Source organism: Sarcophilus harrisii, chromosome 4, assembly GCF_902635505.1.
Source record: "Sarcophilus harrisii chromosome 4, mSarHar1.11, whole genome shotgun sequence".
Lineage (NCBI taxonomy): Eukaryota > Metazoa > Chordata > Mammalia > Dasyuromorphia > Dasyuridae > Sarcophilus > Sarcophilus harrisii.
Window position 1 is genome coordinate 207,792,678 of NC_045429.1, and position 19,857 is coordinate 207,812,534.

The 19,857-nt window shown below is 33.2% G+C and overlaps 1 protein-coding gene across 4 annotated transcripts in view; it reads right to left on the reverse strand.

Annotated features, from left to right (window-relative positions):
* Positions 1–19,857, reverse strand: part of FHL5 (four and a half LIM domains 5) — a 65,073-nt gene that overhangs the window by 19,945 nt on the left and 25,271 nt on the right. For all 4 annotated transcript variants that reach the window (XM_012549223.2, XM_031964501.1, XM_031964502.1 and 1 more), the window contains one exon: positions 4,049–4,220. In XM_012549223.2, the coding sequence (XP_012404677.1) occupies positions 4,049–4,207 (159 nt within the window). In that variant the 5' untranslated portion in view covers positions 4,208–4,220. The remainder of the gene's footprint in view (positions 1–4,048; positions 4,221–19,857) is intronic.

Below are 19,857 nucleotides of genomic sequence, written 5' to 3' on the forward strand. Positions count from 1 at the left end.
TTCCTTTGATGTAATCTCTTCACAATTATCTTCCTCTTCCTTAAGGTAATTTTCTTTTGAAGACTTTAAATAGCAAAATATGTGCAGAGAGAATTAATTAAAATTATTCTGTAAAACACTCCTTTACTGAATTCTTGAATCTTCCTCATGAATAGATCATCTAACCTCCTTATTCCTAAATTAAAATCAAAACAATACAATAAAACAGCATTATTTATCTACATTTATTTATTCCCCATTATTTTTCTTCAGCAGTTCTTAACCTAGATTCTGTTAATTTGTTTTTTTCTAATATAACTATATTTCAATATAATTGATTTCATTTGGAATACAATTGGTTTTATTTTTTGCATTTAAAAGCAGTATTCTGAGATTTCCACACTGACATTATTCTGAGTGTGTACTTCCAAAGGGGTACAGTTATACAAAAGAATATAAGAATTCCTGAACTAATGAATAAAGTACAGAATCCTTAACCTGGTATTAAGACCTTCCAAAGTCTCTTTTGAGCCTACTCTTCAATCTTATGTCAATTCCCTTTATTCTAAATTCCAATCAAACTATTTTTTCTGTTTTAATCTCATCCTGGCTTTCTCTCTTGCTTATTCATCCAGTCTATTTTTTCTCCATTCCTGAAACATATTCCTGCCCTCTGTTTAAATCTTACAATTTCTGTTAAAATCTTTCAGTTTAGGCAAAACCCACTTGAGTCAGTAGCCATCTCCTCTATGGAACTTTACCTGATCCTCTCAGATGAAAATCATTTCTTTCCTGTTATATTTTCCAATGGGATTTTGAATGGTGCCTTTGCCTCAATCACCTCTACCTTGCATACTAATTTATATGATTATTTCCCCTATTAAACTGTAAACTACCCAAGGGTAGAGATTGCCCTTTGTAGACCCTAATTCATGTTTTGCATCTGTATATCCATAGTAGGATCTCATATGTTTTGATCCAGACTTGAGATTTCACTGCTTTGGAAAACTCCTGTCATCAACGTGGACCAACAAACTCATCTGTAAATTCTAGTTTAGGAATTTGCTGAGAATATGAAGAGATTATGTGCCTTGTCCAAGACTGCACATCTGCATGGATCTGAACCCAAGTTCTTCCTGACTTTATTACTAAATGCTTTCTCTCATCTATCATATAGAGGTTTCTTTTTTTAGTATTTTATTATTTATTTTTAATATTTTTTAAAATGTTGATTTCCAGATTTTTTCCCTCCCATCTCAACCGTACTCAATCGTTTCTTGAAGGCAAGAAATATGACATCAATTATTATGTATGTTTAAATATACATTTTAAAATTTTTAATTCAATTATTGGAAGTTACCATGTATCTATTGTGTGTCAGTGCTGTGCTAGGTAAAATGGTATAGATGATTCATTTTGACTTGAATATAAATTGGATTTAAGTTAGGTAGGATTAGGTAGGATTACTCAAGGTTGTCAGCTTCACTCTGTCTTCCAGAGTCATCAGAGCCCAGTGGTGAGACAGTCAAAAGACCACTGGTGATAGCTCTGAATGCAGTGGGGTAGGTAACCTTGGAATCTTTGGTGATTGATCAAGCACTCAAGGCTCCACAGCAACTGCTCCCACCACCTTCATTGCCTGTTGGAACAACATGTTTATTATATCCACCTATTCTGCCTGCTTGAGGTAGATACCCCCTTATTCCCCAACTTACTAATTGGATTTGAACTCTGTTGGTTATACCCAACCTGGTTTAGCTTGTCTACTGAAATGGTTTTACTAGAATATGGCTCAATGTTATGCTACAGCTTCTTGGAGGTAGAATGTGGTTGAGCAACTCTGAGAAGAGTTTGTCAGCCTTCACACCAGAAGTACTAGTACTCTCTGAACACCCCATGCTAAAGTTTGATTTCCTGGAAAATCTGTTCATCATTACTGTATATGCTAGTTATTGATGGTATACTTATACAAGTTTTGGATAATGAACCATGTTCCTGTGCTTTTCCAGTCATCTGTGGAGTGAAGCAGGGTTATGTGCTTGCTCAACCATGTTTTTTTAGCATAATATTTTCAGTGATGTTGTCAGATACTGTAATGAAGATGAAAATGGAGTTAAGTTCGACTACTGCGATAACACTAAATTATTTAATTTGAAAAGGCTGCAAAAGCCAAGACTAAAGTGGAGGGAAAGTTGTTGTTCACCTTTTTGTTCACAGTTGACTATGCACTTAATGCAGTCTCCAAGGCTGAGATGTAACAAAGTAGGGATTGATTCTCTACTGCTTATACTAATGTTGGCCTATCACTTAAAACCAAGAAAACAGAGTTTTTCCACCAGTCAAACAATCCATATGTGAAACCACTGGTTAAAGCAAAGTGGAATTTTTGAATGCTATGGATAAGTTCACTTACCATAGCAACGCATTTTCCAGTGATGTACATTGTAGCTGATGATGTTGACACATGCATTGCCAAAGTTAGTTCAACATTTGAGAGACTTCAAAAGAATTGTAGGAAAGAGGTATTAGGCTGCCTAGCAAACTAAAGGTCTACAGAGCCATTGTACAGACTTCATGGTTGTCTGCCTGTGAAAATGGGACAATTACTAGCACCATGCCAGAAAATTAAACCACTTCCATTTGAATTGTCTTAGAAAGATCCTGAAGATCACCTGGCAAAATAAGTTAACTGAACACTGAGACTGGGATCCTTTCTTGAACTGAACTGTCACGCATTCAATAGCATAGGGGACAACTCTGATTGGACTTAGGCACATTCTTCATATGCTAAATTGCTTAAAGACTGTTTTATGGAGAATGCTTACAAAGCAGGCACTCACAGGACGTAAGAAGCCATAATTCAAGGACATTCTCAATGTCTCTCTGAAGAACTTTACTATCAAATCATGGGAGATGGGAGACACTGGCATAGGACTTCTCTTGTGCAAAGGAGGGTTGTGCTTTATAGCAAAGCAGAATTGAGATAGCTCAAAAGAAATATGCTATGTATAAATTTAAAGATATCACCCTCCCAAATGGTCATAATTGACTATTTGTGCCTTGTCTCTGGTAGAGTCTTCCTAGGCCATAGATATAGCTGATCCTGATATCATGATGTCATTTTGGTTCTTTTAAGAGTGTGAAGGACCGAAAATAGAAAACAAAGTGTTCTTTTAAGAGTGTGAAGGACCGAAAATAGAAAACAAAGTGTGTGCTAGGTTCTAGGAACACAAAGACAGAATTAAATCATCCCTGCCCTCAGGGGCACATATAAATTTAGGGGACAGGACCTTTGGTTCTTTACTACAGGTAAGAAAATTCTCTCCTTAACATGGGTCAGCGGCTTCTCTGGAGCTTAATCTTTGAGAGTTGTTTAGTGTACTGAAAATTACTGCATCTTACTCAGTTTCATCTATTTAATATGTGTCAGAGATGGGACCTAAACCAAGGCTTTCTTGGCTTCTAGGCTAACTTTCTATTCATTGCATCACACTGCCCTTTCCACACTCACTGACCTCTAACTATCTACATTTGAATATGGATATATTTATTTGCATATATATATAAATGCATTCAAAATAGAGACAAGGTAGTTGGGGAGAGAATGTCTAAGAAATATCTAGGAAATAAGAATATCTATATTTAGGAAAATTAGAAAAAGCTTCAATTAGGTACTGGTGTTTGAAGGAAAATTAGTTATTCCATGAGGAAGAAATATATCCTAGGCGTGAAGGACATGGAATGACACCTTGTCAGGAATACAATGGTGGTCAGTTTGGTGGGACCATAGAGTGCATGAATAAGATTGAAAAGGACTTAAATACTGGATAAAAGAATTTGTATTTGAATCCAGGACAATTTGATGTTTCTTTGACATTTGTGACCGAATGTTATGTATTCAAGGTTCACATCTTAGTAATGATGATGTTAAACTCACTCTGATCTTGAAAGGAAAGAGAAAACACAAAAGATTCAGCTCAATATGTTAGTTTCGGACATTCATCTTAGGCAGTTTAGTGAGTTCTGTCATCTAGGAATAAGATGCTAGTTGGAGCAGGTAAAAGCTTACCTTTGAATCACACCCTATGGTCTGCTTGCATGCTTCACAGGTGTTAGAAAAGAGCTGATCATAACACGGGATGCAGTAAGCATCATTGTCCTTTAGTGTATACTTCTTTCCATAAAGTAATTTCATGCAGTGTCGACACTCAGTTTGATTATTTGTCATTTTGGAGATGATTCTGTTAAGGAAGAAATGAAAAATTCTGTGAATAAATTATATGGATGGGGATTATATATATTGTCTTTCATAGGAAGCTCTGAGCACAGTAAAATTCAGAAATTTTCAAGGTCTCTTCATCTCAGCACATTTTCTAAAAGAAACAAGTGAAATCCAGAAATAAAATAGACAGATAAGTCATAATGGCACTTAGACTGACTAATGGCAGTTCATGTATCCTGCCTACACATTCTATTTCATAAGAGCAGTTGACAAAATGCATCAAATCAACAGCCGAATGATGACAGGGGTCTTGTACTTGCCATGCACAGAAGCTCCATCAATCAATGGAGAGTTTTGTTTGTGTTGGAATGAGGAAGTTTGAGCACAAGGGAATAAATATAATCTGCTAACATTTTCCTGATTATGTTATCATTTGTGGGAAAGAGTTGAATTCTATAGGAATGCTAGTAGTTTTCTGCTTTACCAACTTAAAATGAAATAATTTATGTACACTGTCATTTACCACTTCATTTATTCATTTCATAAATGAATGCACCTCCTCAGTGCTCAGTATTGTGCTGGTTTATAGGGTCATGGATTTAGTACTTGAAATGACATTAGAGATTTTCTAGTCTGTAGCACCCTCATTTTGGATGAAGTGAAAGCCACAAAGGTTGTGATTTGTCTAATATCCCAAAGGTAAGAAGGGAATAAGGGACTGACTGATCCAGGGAAAGCCCAGTCCTCTGATTTCAAATTCAATGCTCTTTTGACTGTACCATATCTCTTTCCCCACTACCAACTATGGGGCACAAGAGGATGTATAGCATGCACAATGACAATGACAATAAAATTATAGTTGATGATATAATTTGACTTTACTGTTATGATACATTTGTGTACTTTTTTCCTATTAATTCTTTTCAGAAATCTTGGGAATAAGATAGTGCATGTATTAAAAATCTCCATTTTATAAACCAGTTTTAGGGACACTCCAAATTACTTTTCAGATTTGAACAATTCACTACAAATGGAGATCAAATATAGGTTTTCTTAACTTGAATATGAAATACTTCTAATTTTTGTCTTGAGAATACTTTCCTAAAATATGTAGGACATATGTGAATATTTGAAAAATCTATGATTTCACTGGGTAATGAGGTAGTGGAAAATAAGGAGAAAAAGGTGTTGGGAAGAAATTTTCCAGTCTTACCAATCTAGAGTCTGTCATTAGATAAAAACTAAAAGTTTCCTGAGATTGTCACTTGCCCAGAGTTACCTTTCCAGAAAATGTCACAGGAGGAGTTTGAATCAACATATTTCTGAAACCAAAGTTACCTCTCTATTAACTCAGTCAAGCATTCTTTTAAGACACACACTTCAGAATTAAAGAAAAAGTTAAAAATAAAAATAAAATTAAACACTCTGGACCAGTAAAAAAGGAATAGGTCCTTAGGAAAAATTGTAGTACACATAAAATGCCAGCTTCATTAGCCATTCCCTGAGACTGTATAATGTTCTTTTGGTAGGGAATTTACTCTTGGGCAATTATAGTTTAAATATGAATATGGAAAAGAGTTAATTATTATGAGATTGAGGAATACTAATTATTATGAGATTGAGCAATACCACATGAGGCACAGAGTGGAAAAAGACTAAAAACTTTTTTTTCTTGAGACTGGGTGAATGAATTGTCATAGAGAAAGAATTTGAAGAGATATTTTGAGAGATATTTAATTCTTACTTTGTAGAGAAGTTAGCCAAGAATTCCTGAGGTACTTTGACTTCCATTCTGAGAGATTCAGAATCTATAGTAAGGAGGAATTATCAATGGTAGCTAATAGAAGGGACTCTGGCTATGATCTTTCTCATAAAAGATACGTTCTAGAAACATTTAAATTATGGCTTTGTACTATTTTTTACAATGTTAATAAATTATTTAGCCAGTAACAATGATGTTTGTCTAAGCCTAAGAAATTAGGGAAAATTAAAGGGAGAGAGGAGGAGGAAAGATAAAATCAGAGGGAAGAGAGAGGAAGAGATTATTTATATATGGGAAAAAGAGGTTTCTCACCTTTAATTATACAGTTAGATCAGGGACAGGGTTAATTATTGAGGAAAATTATTTACTGTTTATTTTCAAGAAATTATCAAAATACAAACATTTTTTATTCTTAGAACTCATTATAGAGAAACAATAAGTTAATAGCAGGTAGAGGGCAATTATTGGTGTCATTGTTTAACTAGAGCAAGCACTTAATAATCATAATGGGTTATAAGTGGAAACCATCTCTAAAGCCTGTTACATGTACATACATGTGTATTTTATTACATGATACAGTACAAAATTTTAAGGAAGCATACCTTATTTCACTTCCTTTGACATTGTATTACCTCTCCATTTTAAGTAGGTAGTTTACATAGATTTGTCGTTAACCTGATACTGAACTTTTTCAAATTCAACCTGGGCTAGTCCATGGATCGATAGACATGCGAGCTGTTATTGGTACTATACTTAAGGTCTTTCCAAATTGGTAGAATCTGTCAGAGATAAAGCTCTTCAGACTTCAAGAGCTTGAAGTCATGTGGATATAATGATGAGAATGAAGAGTGGCAATTATTTTTTTTTAATTTTAAAATTCTTACGATTCAATGCTGAATGTTTTATTTTTTAGTTTTAAATTTTCATACTATAATTCCATCCCTTTTGACTCTTATTACATATTCTATTCCCTTGCCTCCTTATTTCTACCTCTGGTAAAAAAAAAAGTTTCTGACAAATTGTTATAAGAATACATGTTCTTTATTAATAAAATTATCCTTTACTACTAGAGTTCCAAGCTATGGATTTTGTCAGTACTTCTCTGAGGTCAGAAGAAAAAAAAATTTAGACCAGAAAGTTCCTAGTGAAGTATGTCCCAAAACTCTTTACAAGGATCACTGAATTCCATATTTGATTATTGCAACAGAAATGTCATTTTTCCAGTTAATAGAAGTCTTCTCAAAAGGTTATAGAGGGCTTAGAAACAGGAGGAAAATAGATTTTGTCCTCTTGAAATATTTAAAAATATATGTCTGATTCATATTAAAAACCATCAAGTTTCCTCTCCTACCCCTTTCTATATCACTCACCCCATAAATACCACTTACTATTTCATTGCCAATTGTTAACAAATCAAATCTAAAGAATTAAAAGGGACTTTAGAAATTAGTCTCAGAGTGGTTAATTCACTTTTCCAAAATTATACTGATAGCTTTCATATAACTTTTACATTTAGAATTTTTTTATTATCATCCTTTCTGAAATCTGTATCCACTTTTCCTTCTTAATTTGCATCCTCAGTGTCCCTGATGTGGCTTATGGCAATAGCTTCCTAACTTGTCTCATTCCTTCCAGTCTTTCTCCTCTTCCTTCACCCATGGTCCTATCCAATTTTTGCACTATTTTATAACATTAATCTCTTGTCATGTTACCTCTGCTCAGATACTTTCTAAGGTTCACTTATTGAATTAAATCTAGATGATGTGAAATTTTGAGGCTCTTCATGTTTTGGTTTCAATGTACTTTACATTTAGTTTATAATGTACAATGTCCCACTAATTCCCCCAGAGTAAATTGTTTCTTGAATATATCCCCATGATTCCTTTCCTCTGTATCTTTTCTTAATGCTATTCCCTTTTCTGGGAATTCTCACCTTCATCTCTGCCTAGTAAAAATCTTTCTTTTGATATTAAATTTATTCCATTTGGCATCAGAAAATAGAATTAGGAGTTATGGATAGGCATAGTAACCCTTAATATATGGAGGCATTGACAATTTTAGGCTGAATATATTGAAAAATCTTTCAAGCAATTATGGTTATCCCTAAAATGGAATAGGCTGCCTCAGGGAGTAAGTGAATTCTCCCTCTTTGGATCTCTTTTAGTAAAGTTTGGACATGAATATAGAATTCCATATTGTAGAAGTATTTTTTTTTCTTTTTTTCTGCTATGTAGACTGAATGGCTTCTGAGACCATTTCCAATTCTGTATTTTGGTAAATCCTCATTCAAATTCCACCCTATCTTCACTCCCTCATCTAAACTAGAAGTTCTCAATTTATAATTCTCTCTGAGCCTCAGTTCCCTCATCTGTAAATAGGATTTATAATCTCTACTGTCTTAAGATTGTGGCACAACTCAAACAAATAATGAATAATAAATATTTTAAACTTCAAAGCAGTTGTATAAATTATACTAGTTAGTAGTAGGGGTAGTAATAGCAGCAGCAGTGGTAGTAGGAGGAAGCAGAGTCAAGATCTTGGAGCAAAAGCAGGAACTTACCTGAACTTTCCCAAATTCCCCCTCCAAACAACTTTAATTTTGGTTTATGGATTTGAATCAATAATTTGAATTATGGATGACCTTAAGAGAAAAACAGGTGGCCCCAATGCTAGCAGCAGACCTTGGAGACAACTACAGCAGGAACAATAACAGCTTTGGGATCAGATGGTAAGGGGGTCAGTCAAATAACTAGTCAGAAAGAAATCTTTTGTTGGCACTGAGTTAAAGACTCTGTTGCATTGTTAATATACAGTTCTAGGTTGCAGACCCAGGCCAAAGGAGAGCCCTAATACCTATAACTGCAGAGGAACAGGGACTATTAGCCACAGTTTCAGGGTAGAGAAAAGTACTTGTGATCGCTCATATGGGAAGCACAAACATAGTCTCAATTCTAAGAGAGAAAGAAACATTAGCTCTTTCTGCTGTAAGAATAGAGGGGTCTGCTCATAATTCCAGGGCCAAAAGAAACGATACCTGATAGCACTTGCAGCATCAGGAGAGTAAGGGCCCTGGTCACAGTTCCAGGGTATAGGAGAATACTTGTAGTTACTTAAAAGAAAATTGGGTTGCTAATCTTAATTCTAAATCAGAAAAGATCACTAACTAATGCAAGCTTTGGGAAAGCAGGGGACTTGGTCACAGTTCTAGGACAAAGAGAACTACTAGCATTTGTGGTTACAAGGGAACATGGTTCCTTCCTGGAAAAATACTAGAGTACAATGGTTCCTTTCTGGAAAAATACAGGCCAGAAGAGCAATGATCTTTACATGTCCCTTTACAGAACTCTGGGATCTAGCTCTGAAGCCAGAAAAGCTTGCGACTGTACCACTTTTATCCCAGGAGCAGAGACCAACTTAAAAGTCCAGAAATAGAAAAATTGACAAATGACAAATAAAAGAAATCTGACCAAAAAGAGCAATGATAAGTAAGATCAAGACAAACTTTAAGAAGAAAAAAGTCAAGTATGCTGCTTTAAGCAAAGCCTTAAAGCTATAAATATCCCACTAAGAATTCATAGAAGTACTCAAAAAAGATTTCAAAAATCAATTAAGAGAGGCAGAAGAAAAATTGGGAAAAGCAATGGGAGTGATGCAAGAAAATTATGAAAAAAAGAGTCAACAGTCTGGTAAAATACACAGAAAAGTGTGAAGAAAATATGAAGAAAATAATACTTTAAGAAATAGAAATAACCAAATAGTAAAGAAGCACAAAAAAACCACTGAAGACAAAACTCCTTAATAAAGGAGGATTGGTCAAATAGAAAAAGAGTTATAAAAATTCACTGATGAAAAGGAATTTTTAAAAAGTATTCTTAGCTGAATGTAAAAGAGCTATAAAAGCTCATAATTCCTTAAAAATTAGAATTGGTCAGATATAAACTAATAATGACTCATGAAGAAACAAAAACAAATTAAAATTTAATTAAAACTAAATAATCTAATCTTAAACAATGAGGGGGTTGGTCAAAGAACAAATCATAAAACCAGTAATTTCATTAAAGTGAATGACAACAATGAGATTACATATCAAAATTTGTAGGATGCAGTCAAAATAGTACTTAGGGAAAAACTGTACCTTTATACCAACAATATAAGAGTAAATCAGTAAATTGAGCCTGCAACTAAACAAAATTACAAAATTATACACTAATTATACACCAACCAGAAATCCTAAAATCAAAGGACAGATTAATAAAACAAAGTAAGAAAACCATTGAACTAAGAAATAAAACTATTTTTATGGTTTATATAGTTTATATAGAGCTGATTTTGTGAAGACAAAACAATAAAAGATAAATAATTTATTTATTTAATTAAAAAAGAAAAAAAACAGATTATTCATATCAAAAATGGAAAGGGTTAATTCACTATCAATGAAGAGAAAATTAAAGCAAGTATTAGGAGTTATTTTGCCCAATTATAATCTAATAAATGAAATAATATAAGTGAAATATTTACAAAAACACAAATCAATCAGATTAACAAAAGAAGGAATAAAATGCCTAAATAACTATTGTAGAAGAAACTGAACAAGTTATAAATGAGGTTCCTAAAAAAAATCCTCAGAACCAGATGGATTCACAAGTTAATTCTATTAAAGAACAAGTCCAATATTGTATAAACTATTAAGGGAAAAAAAGACAAAAGAGTCCTTCCAAATTCATTTAACTACACAAATATGGTGCTGATACCTAAAGAAGAAGAACAAAAAAGGGGAAAACAAACTATAGACCAATTTCCTTAATGAATATTGATAAAAAAAATTTAAATAAAATACTAGCAAGAAGATAACAGCAATACAGCACACCATGATCATATGTTATAAACAAATGAGGTTTTTATTAGGAATGTAAGTCTGATTCAATATTAGGAAAATTATCAGTATATTGACCATAACAATAATAAATACAATACAAGTCATATTATTATGTTATTATCTTAATAGATGCAGAAAAAACTCTCAAAATACAATACTCACCCCTAAAAAAATAAAAATAAAAATAACAGAAGCATAGAAATAAATGGAACCTTTCTTTAAAAAAAAAAGCTTTTTATTTTCAAAATATATTCATGAATAATCTTCAATATTCACTCTTGCAAAACCTTGTGTTCCACTTTTTCTCTTTTCCTTCCCTCCCCGCATCCCCCTAGATAGCAAGTAATATATGTTAACCATGTGCAATTCTTCTATACATATCTCCACAAATATCATGTCACATGAGAAAAATCAGATCAAAAAGGAAAAAATTAATCAATCTACACCATTTCAATCTTATCTTGGGATAGGATGTTAGGTTTGGGTCAATGCCCATTTTTCCCAGTAAGATGTCTCTCCAGACCTCTCTAAGATCATCCTGCTGATCATTGCTTATAGAGAAGAATAATATCCATCATTCTTCATACCATAACTTATTCAGCCATTCTCCAACTTATGGACATCTACACAGTTTCCAGTTTCTTGCCACCATAAAAAGGATTTGTTATAAACATTTTTGCACATGTGAGTCCTTTCCCCTTTTTTATGATCTCTTTGGGGAAAATGCCCAGTAAAACCACTGCTGGATCAAAGGGTATGCACAGTTTGATAGCCCTTTGGGCATAGTTCCAAATAGTTCTCCAGAATTGCTGAATCAGTTCATAACTCCACCATCAATGATTAAGTGTTCTCAGTTTTCCCATATCCCCTCCAACATTCACAATCTTTTCCTGTTGTCTTAGCCAATCTGAGAGATGTGTAGTACACCTCAGTTGTCTTAATTTGCATTAACAAAATCAACAGTGATTTAGAGCACCTTTTCATATGACTAGAAATGGTTTGAATTTCTTCATCTGAAAATTGTCTGTTCTTATCCTTTGACCATTTACCAATTGGAAAATGGCTTGAATTCTTATAAATTTGAATCACTTTCTCTTTATTGTTTAGAAATGAGGCCTTGATCAGAAAACTTGAATGTAAATTTTCCCCAGTTTATTGCTTTCCATCTAATCTTGCCTACATTTGTTTCTTTTGTACAAAAACTTTTTAATTTTATAGTCAAAATTATCTATTTTGTATTCAATACTGTACTCCAGGTTTTTCTTTGGCCAAAAATCCCTTCCTTCTCTACAGATCTGAAAGGTAAACTATCTTTTGTTCTAATTTGCTTCTAATATCTCTCTTTATATCTAAGTCATGAACCCATTTTGTTGTGTCCTGCTTTCTAGAACTCCCAAGTTGGGATGACAAAATGTATTGTTGCTTTCTAGAGCCCCACACCAGAGTGATTAAAATATAGTTTCCTAGTGGAGAACTGATGAGGCGGGACACTCCTGAAGATGGTGGAAAAATGAGGTCTGTTTATTTCAAGGACTTTCCCCTTTGTATAATATGTAACAAATGTGCACATGGGACCACATAAACAACTTGCTATTGTATGTAGTTTGCCACCAGGTATCACTCTTCCACTTGCTATCACTCTGCTTCAATCTCAACACAGGTTGTCACTGCCCCCCTGACTTCTCAGGAAGGCCGAGAGCCCTTAGGGTAAATGGGGAGCTGAACCAGACATTGTTAGCAGGTTCCCTCTGGGATGAAGGGTCTTATACCTTACACCATAGTTTCCCCACTGACTGTGACTGGATTTGAGCCAATGCCTAGTTTCTGCCATACTAATTTCCAATTTTCCCAGTAATTTTTGTCAAATAGCGATTTCTTATCCCAAAAGCTAGATCTTTAGGTTTGCCAAACACTAGATTATATTAGTCATTGACTATTTTGTCCTGTGAACACAACCTATTCCACTGATCAACAATTCTATTTCTTAGCCAGTATATCAAATGATTTTGATGACTGCTGTTTTATAATAAAGTTTTAGATCTAGTACAAATAAGCCACCTTCATTTTCATTTTTCATTAATTCCTTTGAAATTCTTGACCTTTTGTTCTTCCAGATGAACTGTGCTCTGTAAATTTCTAGCTCTGTAAAATAATTTCTTGGGAGTTTGATTGGCATGGCACTGAATAAGTAGATTGATTTAGATAGTATTGTCATTTTTATTATATTAGCTTGGTTTTCCCATGAACACTTCATATTTGTCCAGTTGAGTAGATCTGACTTTGTGTGGAAAGTGTTTTGTAATTGTGTTCGTATATAGTTCCTGACTTTTTCTTGGCAGGTAGACTCCCAAATAATTTATATTATCTTCATTTTATTTTAATTTTTTATTATTTTATTTTTTTTAATTAAATTAAATTTTTTAATTTTTTAAATAGAATTTTCTTTGTATCTCTTGCTGCTGGATTTTGTTATAGTAACATAAAAATGCTGATGATTATGTGGATTTATTTTGTATCCTGCAACCCTGCGAAAGCTGTGAATTGTTTCTAGTAATTTTTTAGTTGATTTTTTAGGGTTCTGTAGCATACTGTCATACTGTAAAGAGTGATAATTTGGTTTCCTCATTGCTTACTCTCATTCCTGTAATCTCTTTTTCTTCTCTTATTGCCAAAGCTAACATTTCTAATACAATATTGAATAGTAATGGTGATAGTGGGCAACCTTGTTTTACCCCTGCCGTGATCTTATTGAGAATGGTTCTAGTTTATTCCCATTACATATGATGCTTGCTGACAGTTTTAAATAGATGCTACTGTTTATTTTAAGGAAAACTCCATTTATTCCTATACTCTCTAGTGTTTTTAATAGGAATGAGTGTTGGATTTTATCAAATGCTTTCTTCGGCATCTTTTGAGATAATCATATGATTTTTGGTAGTTTGATCATTGATATAGTCAATTATGCTAATAGTTTTCCTAATATTGAACTAGCCCCTGCATTCCTGGTATAAATCCTACTTAGTCATGGTGTATTATCCTGAGGATAACTTATGGTAATCTCTTTGTTAATATTTTTATTTAAGATTTTGGCATCAATATTCATTAGGGAAATTGGTCTATAATTTTTTTCCTCTGTTTTGACCCTATTGGGTTTAGGTATCAGCATCATAAGGTATTTGGTAGGACTCCTTTCCCTATTTTTTCAAATAGTTTGAATAGTATTGGAATTACTCATTCTTTAAATGTTTGGTAGAATTCACATGTAAATTCATTTACTATTTCTGATGTTCTGCATTTGATTTTGAGATCTTATGCACTAATACATGATCAATTTTTGTATAGATTCCCTATACTGCCAAGAAAAAAACATATTCCTTTCTGTTTCCATTCAATTTTCTCCAAAAGTTTATCATAACTAACCTTTGTAGAATTCTATTTACCTTAACTTCTTTCTTATTTATTTTGTGATTAGATTTATCTAGTTCTGAGAGAGCAAGGTGGAGATCTCCCACTATTATAGTTTTGCTGTCTATTTCTTCTTACAGCTCTCTTAACATTTCTAAGAATTTGGATGTTATACCATTTGATGCACATATATTTAGTATTGTTATTACTTCATTATCTATGATACCCCTTTAGCAAGATGTAGTTTCCTTCTTTTTCTGTTTTAATTAGCTCTATTTTTGCTTTTTGTTGATCTGAGATCAGGATCTCTATCCCTACTTTTTCTATTTCACCTGAAGCATAATAGATCCTGCTCCAGCCTTTTATCTTTACTCTGAAGGTATCACTCTGCTTTAAATGTGTTTCTTGAAAACAACAAAAGTAGGATTCTGGCTTTTAATCCAGTTTGCTATTTGCTTCCTTTTTATGGGAGAATTCATCTCAGTTAAAATTATTAAGTCTATATTTTTCTGCTATCTTGTTTTCCCCAAAGTCATACTTTTTTTTTCCTTTCCCCTTTTTTCCCTCTACCCCAGTATTTTGCTTCTGATTATAGTATTCTCCCTTAAACAGCCTTCCTCTTTTACAGCCTTTCCCCATTTCTTATACCTTTCCCCCCTTTATTTCTGTTCTCCCTTCCTTTTAGTCTCCTCCTATCCCTTTCCCCTTTCTCCTCCTACTTCCCTATAGGGTGAGACAAGTTTCTCTATGAAACTAAATATGTCTGATATTCTCTCTTTGAGCCAAATCTGATGAGAGTAAGGTTTCACACAATTCATTCCCACCCCCCTTCTTTCCCTCAATTGTAATAGATCTTTTTTCCCCTCTATGAGATGTAATTTACCCCATTTTAACTCAATTTTCCTCCTTTTCCAGTAGAATCCCCTTTCCTCCTCTAGTTTCTTTTTATATCATCACAATAAAATAAGATTATACCTGTACCCTCTAAGTATACCCCATAACAGAGATACAGATCTTAAGAGTTAAACATATTATTTTCACATATAGGAATATAAGGTTTTTTTAACTTTTAAAAGAAACATTTTTTTCTTTCCTTTTAGCATTTTTATGCTTTCCTTGAGTTCTGTATTGAAAAGATCAAATTTTCTTTTCAGCTCTGGTCTTTTCATTAGAAATGAATGAAATTCACCTGTTTCATTGAGTGTCCATCTTTTCCCCTGAAAGATAATGCTTAATTTTGCTGGGTAGTTGATTCTTGACTGCAATTCAAGTTTCTTTGCCTCTTGGAATATCAGATTCTAGGTCCTTCGATCCTTTTAAGTGGAAGCTGCTAGGTCCTAGATAATTCTGATTGTGCTTCCTTGATATTTGAATTGTTTCTTTCTGGCTGCTTGAAATATTTTTTCCCATCTGATAATTCTGAAATTTAACTATAATGGTTCTTTGGAGTTTTCATTTTGGGAATCTTTTTCAGGTAGTGATTAGTAAATTTTTTCAATGCCTATTTTAAACTTTAGTTTTAGGACATCAGCAGAGTTTTCCTAGATGATTTCCTGAAAGATGTTGTCTAGACTTTTTTCATCATAGTTTTCAGGAAGTCCAGTAATTCTTAAATTATCTTTCCTAGATCTATTTTCCAGGTCAGGTCTGTTTTTCCAATGAAGTCTTTTACATTTTCTTCTATTTTTTTCATTTTTTAGTTTTGTTTGATTCTTGAAGTCTCATTGAGTCATTCACTTCCACTTGTTCAATTCTAATTTTTAGTGAATTATTTTCTTCAATTAGCTTTTTTTATCTCTTTTTGCATTTGGCCAATTGAACTTTTAAGTGAGGTGTTTTGTTCATTTAATTTTTTTCCCATTTCACAAATTCTGTTTTTCTAGTTGTTTTATCCATTTCATCAAATCTATTTTGTAAGGAGTTATATGATTTTTTTCCATTTCACTAAATCTATTTTAAAGAGTTTTTTTCAGATAATTTCCATGTTTCTTTTCCAAACTCTCTTGAAAAGTTCTGATTTCCTTTCCTCATTTTTCTTTTAACTTTTTTTTAAGACTTTTTTGAATTCTTCCAAAAGAGCTTTGTGAGATGGGACTTCATCTGGAAATGATTTGCCTTTAAGATCTTTAGGGTGTGAAATTTTTCTTCTCTTTATTCATAAAAGCTACCTATGATCAGAGTTCTTTTTGCCTTTTGCTCATTTTTAAAGGTTGATGTCTGCTCTTAGGGCAAAGGGGAGATTGTCCCAAACTTCCTGAACAAGCAACAGTAACTGCTCTGGGTTAGTGATACTGACTTTCTACCTGTGCTGGGTTCCAGCATTATTCTGGAATTCAGAGGCTCATTGCCTTTTGTATTTGCACTGGATATCTCATTGCTAATTTGCCAATGCACCAGCTTGTAACCAGGACAGAGTGGCTAATACTACTGTATTTTGCCTGAGAACCTCCCAATAGATTCCAATGCATGCAGATGTCATACCACCCTGGGTCCCTGTGCTGCACCTGAGCTTGCCCACCTCCCCCTGTGCCCAAATGAAACAAACTTTTTCTGAAGTTCTTACAAAATATTTCCTGCTGGAAATTTGTTACCTCCAAACAATTTTTGAGTTCTGTCACTCCAAAACCAGTTCAGAGGCTTGATCTGGTGTTGATCTGAGGGACACCAGGAGAAGCTCAGATAGAGACCTTCTTACTCCCTGCCATCTTGGTTCTGGCCCACCCCCACCCCCCAAAAAAACCTTTCTTAATGTAAGTAGTATTTATCTAAAACTATGTGAAAGCATTATCTATAATGAAGTTAAGCTAGAAGCCTTCCCAATAAGATTTGAGGTGACGCAAGTATGCCCATTATCATCATGATTAGTCAGCATAGTACTGAAAATACCATCATATTAAGAGAAGAAAAAATGAAGGGATTGTAATAGGCAATCACTCTTTGCAGATAATATTATTGTAAACCTAAAGAATCCTAAAGAATTAACTAAAAAAAACTATTGAAAATAATTAACTTCACATTTCTATATATTACCAACAACATCTAGCAGCAGCAAAAGATAGAAAGAGAAATTCCACTTAAAATGACTGCTGACAATATAAAATACTTGGGAGTCTATATGTCAAGATAAACCCAGTAACTATATGAACACAATTACAAAGCATATTTTATACATATAAAAGCAGATCTAAATAATTGGGTAAACATTCATTGCTTATGGGCAAGACTGAGCCAACATAATAAAAATGTCAATTTTCCTTTAATTCACTTATTCAATGTCATTACCCAAAAATCATTTTACAGAACTAGAAAAAAATAACAATTCATCTGAAAGAACAAAAGGTCAAGAATATCAAGAGAATTGATGAAAAAAAAATAAGACCGAAGGTAGAGTAGAAGTAACTGAGTCTCAAACTGTATTATAAAATGAAAATCATTGAAACAGTATGATACTGGCAAAGAAATAGTGTTGGATCAGTAAGTTATATTGAGTATACAAGACAGAATAGTAAATGGCCATACTGATCTACTGCTTGACAACCCAAGATCCAAAGATCTTTTGGGAAAAGAGTGTATTATTTGATATAAATGTCCAGTAAAATCGTTTTGCATTTTCTTTTGCAACATGATTAATAAACAGTATACTTTGCTTGACTGTACATATAGAATCTATATCAAATTGTTTACCTTCTTAAGGAGAGGGACTAGGAAAATCTGAATCAATTTTTTAAAAAAGAATGTTAAAAATTCTTTACATGTAATAAAGAATAAAATTTATAAAGTAGTAATTATAATTGTTGAAATATTTCATCAGGTGCACTTATAAAATTAGTTGTAAGAATGCTGTAAATTCTGTTTTATTCTTTTTCTCCCAGGTACTCATCACAATGCTTTGTTCATGGTAGATACTCAATAAGGTTCTTAATAAATGAATCTACTTTTCTAGTGTACAATATATATAAAATAATTCATAAATATACCTCTGCTGGATCCTAACTAATATGAATCTTTGTACTAGACTGCTTTTTAAAATCATCTTAGGGGAAAGAGTCAAATGCAACACAAGTTTATTGGGAATTTAGTTTTAAAATACAAAAAATTAAAAATCCCTTGAGAAGATGTTATGGGATAATTACTGATTCAGCCCAGGTTTCCATACTATCAATCTTACACCTAGGACTGTCCACTTACAACTGTTATTTAAAATAATGACATCTACCCCATGAAAAAATCTTAACTACCAACCAAAGAGTAAATTAAATTCATAACTTTGCAAGGTGGATGTGATATTTTGTGTGTGTGTGTCTGTATATATATATATATATATATATATATATATATATATATCTGTAAATATATATATATATATTGCTTAATAAATGTTTTTAAAATATTAATTTGAAATTAACTTTTCTCGGTTCTGTTGAAAATCAACAAAGACAATAGGGATGGCACCCAAGTTGTTTAAAAAGGTATTGGTGTTAAAAGTGGGAAAGGAAGGACAATGAATGACACAGAGGAATCCAGTTTTCAGTTTTCCAAACTCAAATCCCAATATGATCATATGATTAATCTAATTATTTCATTTATTCAGGTCTCAGTTTCCCCATCTCTAAAATTAAAATGTTGGAGTAGATGATATTTTGCTAAGGTCCATTTCCAGTATGACATAGTATGATCTATGAAACTGGAGACTGTTGAAGTAGGAATATTTGGGTTTTTTTAATGAACAAGGAAACAGAAGCCAGGATATGTGGGGAAGTGGGGAATTAACTCTTTCTGAAGAAAGAGTGGGGAATTAACTAAGGAAGATGCCATGTGAAATCTTAAAATACATACTTAGGGCTTCATAGTTGTTACTGGATCTATGAATTAATTGGAATTAATCCCAAAATAATATTCAGTCAACCAAGGCAAGATAAGACAGTGAATATTTTTATCAGATCTGTCTAGTAATACTTGCTCTTTCTGAAATGTTACAAAATTACCTCTGAGCTTCTTTGCTACGTTGTTCCTGCATTCAGTATTTTAAAGTTCATCCATATTTTGGTCCTGCTGAGGGCTGGATGCTAACTTAAGGACTTTGTATTTTCAATCTCTTCCCAGAGCATTTTAAGATAGGCTTATGGGTTGGAGATGAAGGATATGGGAAGATTAAGTTAAGACAAAATTCAACAGGCACAGTCAATGGAAAACTTCTCATCTCTGAGAATTTACAATCTTTGAGCATCATTGACTTATTATTTAAAGTCATCTTTGCGCCGGCCATCACATAGCAACAAAGATCTTCCCTTAATTCCCTGGGTTTTTACGGCTTGTTTTTCATATAAAACAGTGCAACCAGAAGAAGGTTGTATATCTTTTCCCAAAATTATGTATGACCATGTAAAAGATAAGTATAATTGAAATGTACATATACCTTTGTTTGGCTAGCAAGTTCAAGTGGCATCAGTCATCGGAACTTTAAGGAGGCTGAGCCTTACATACTGTCTATCTGCTTTGTATGTAGCTTGAGCCTTACATATTTGTCTGTCCGCTTTATATACTGCTATCAACTATAGAAATCTGGATTATTTGGATTTAAAAAATAAGATATGCCTGTTGGTTACATATTAC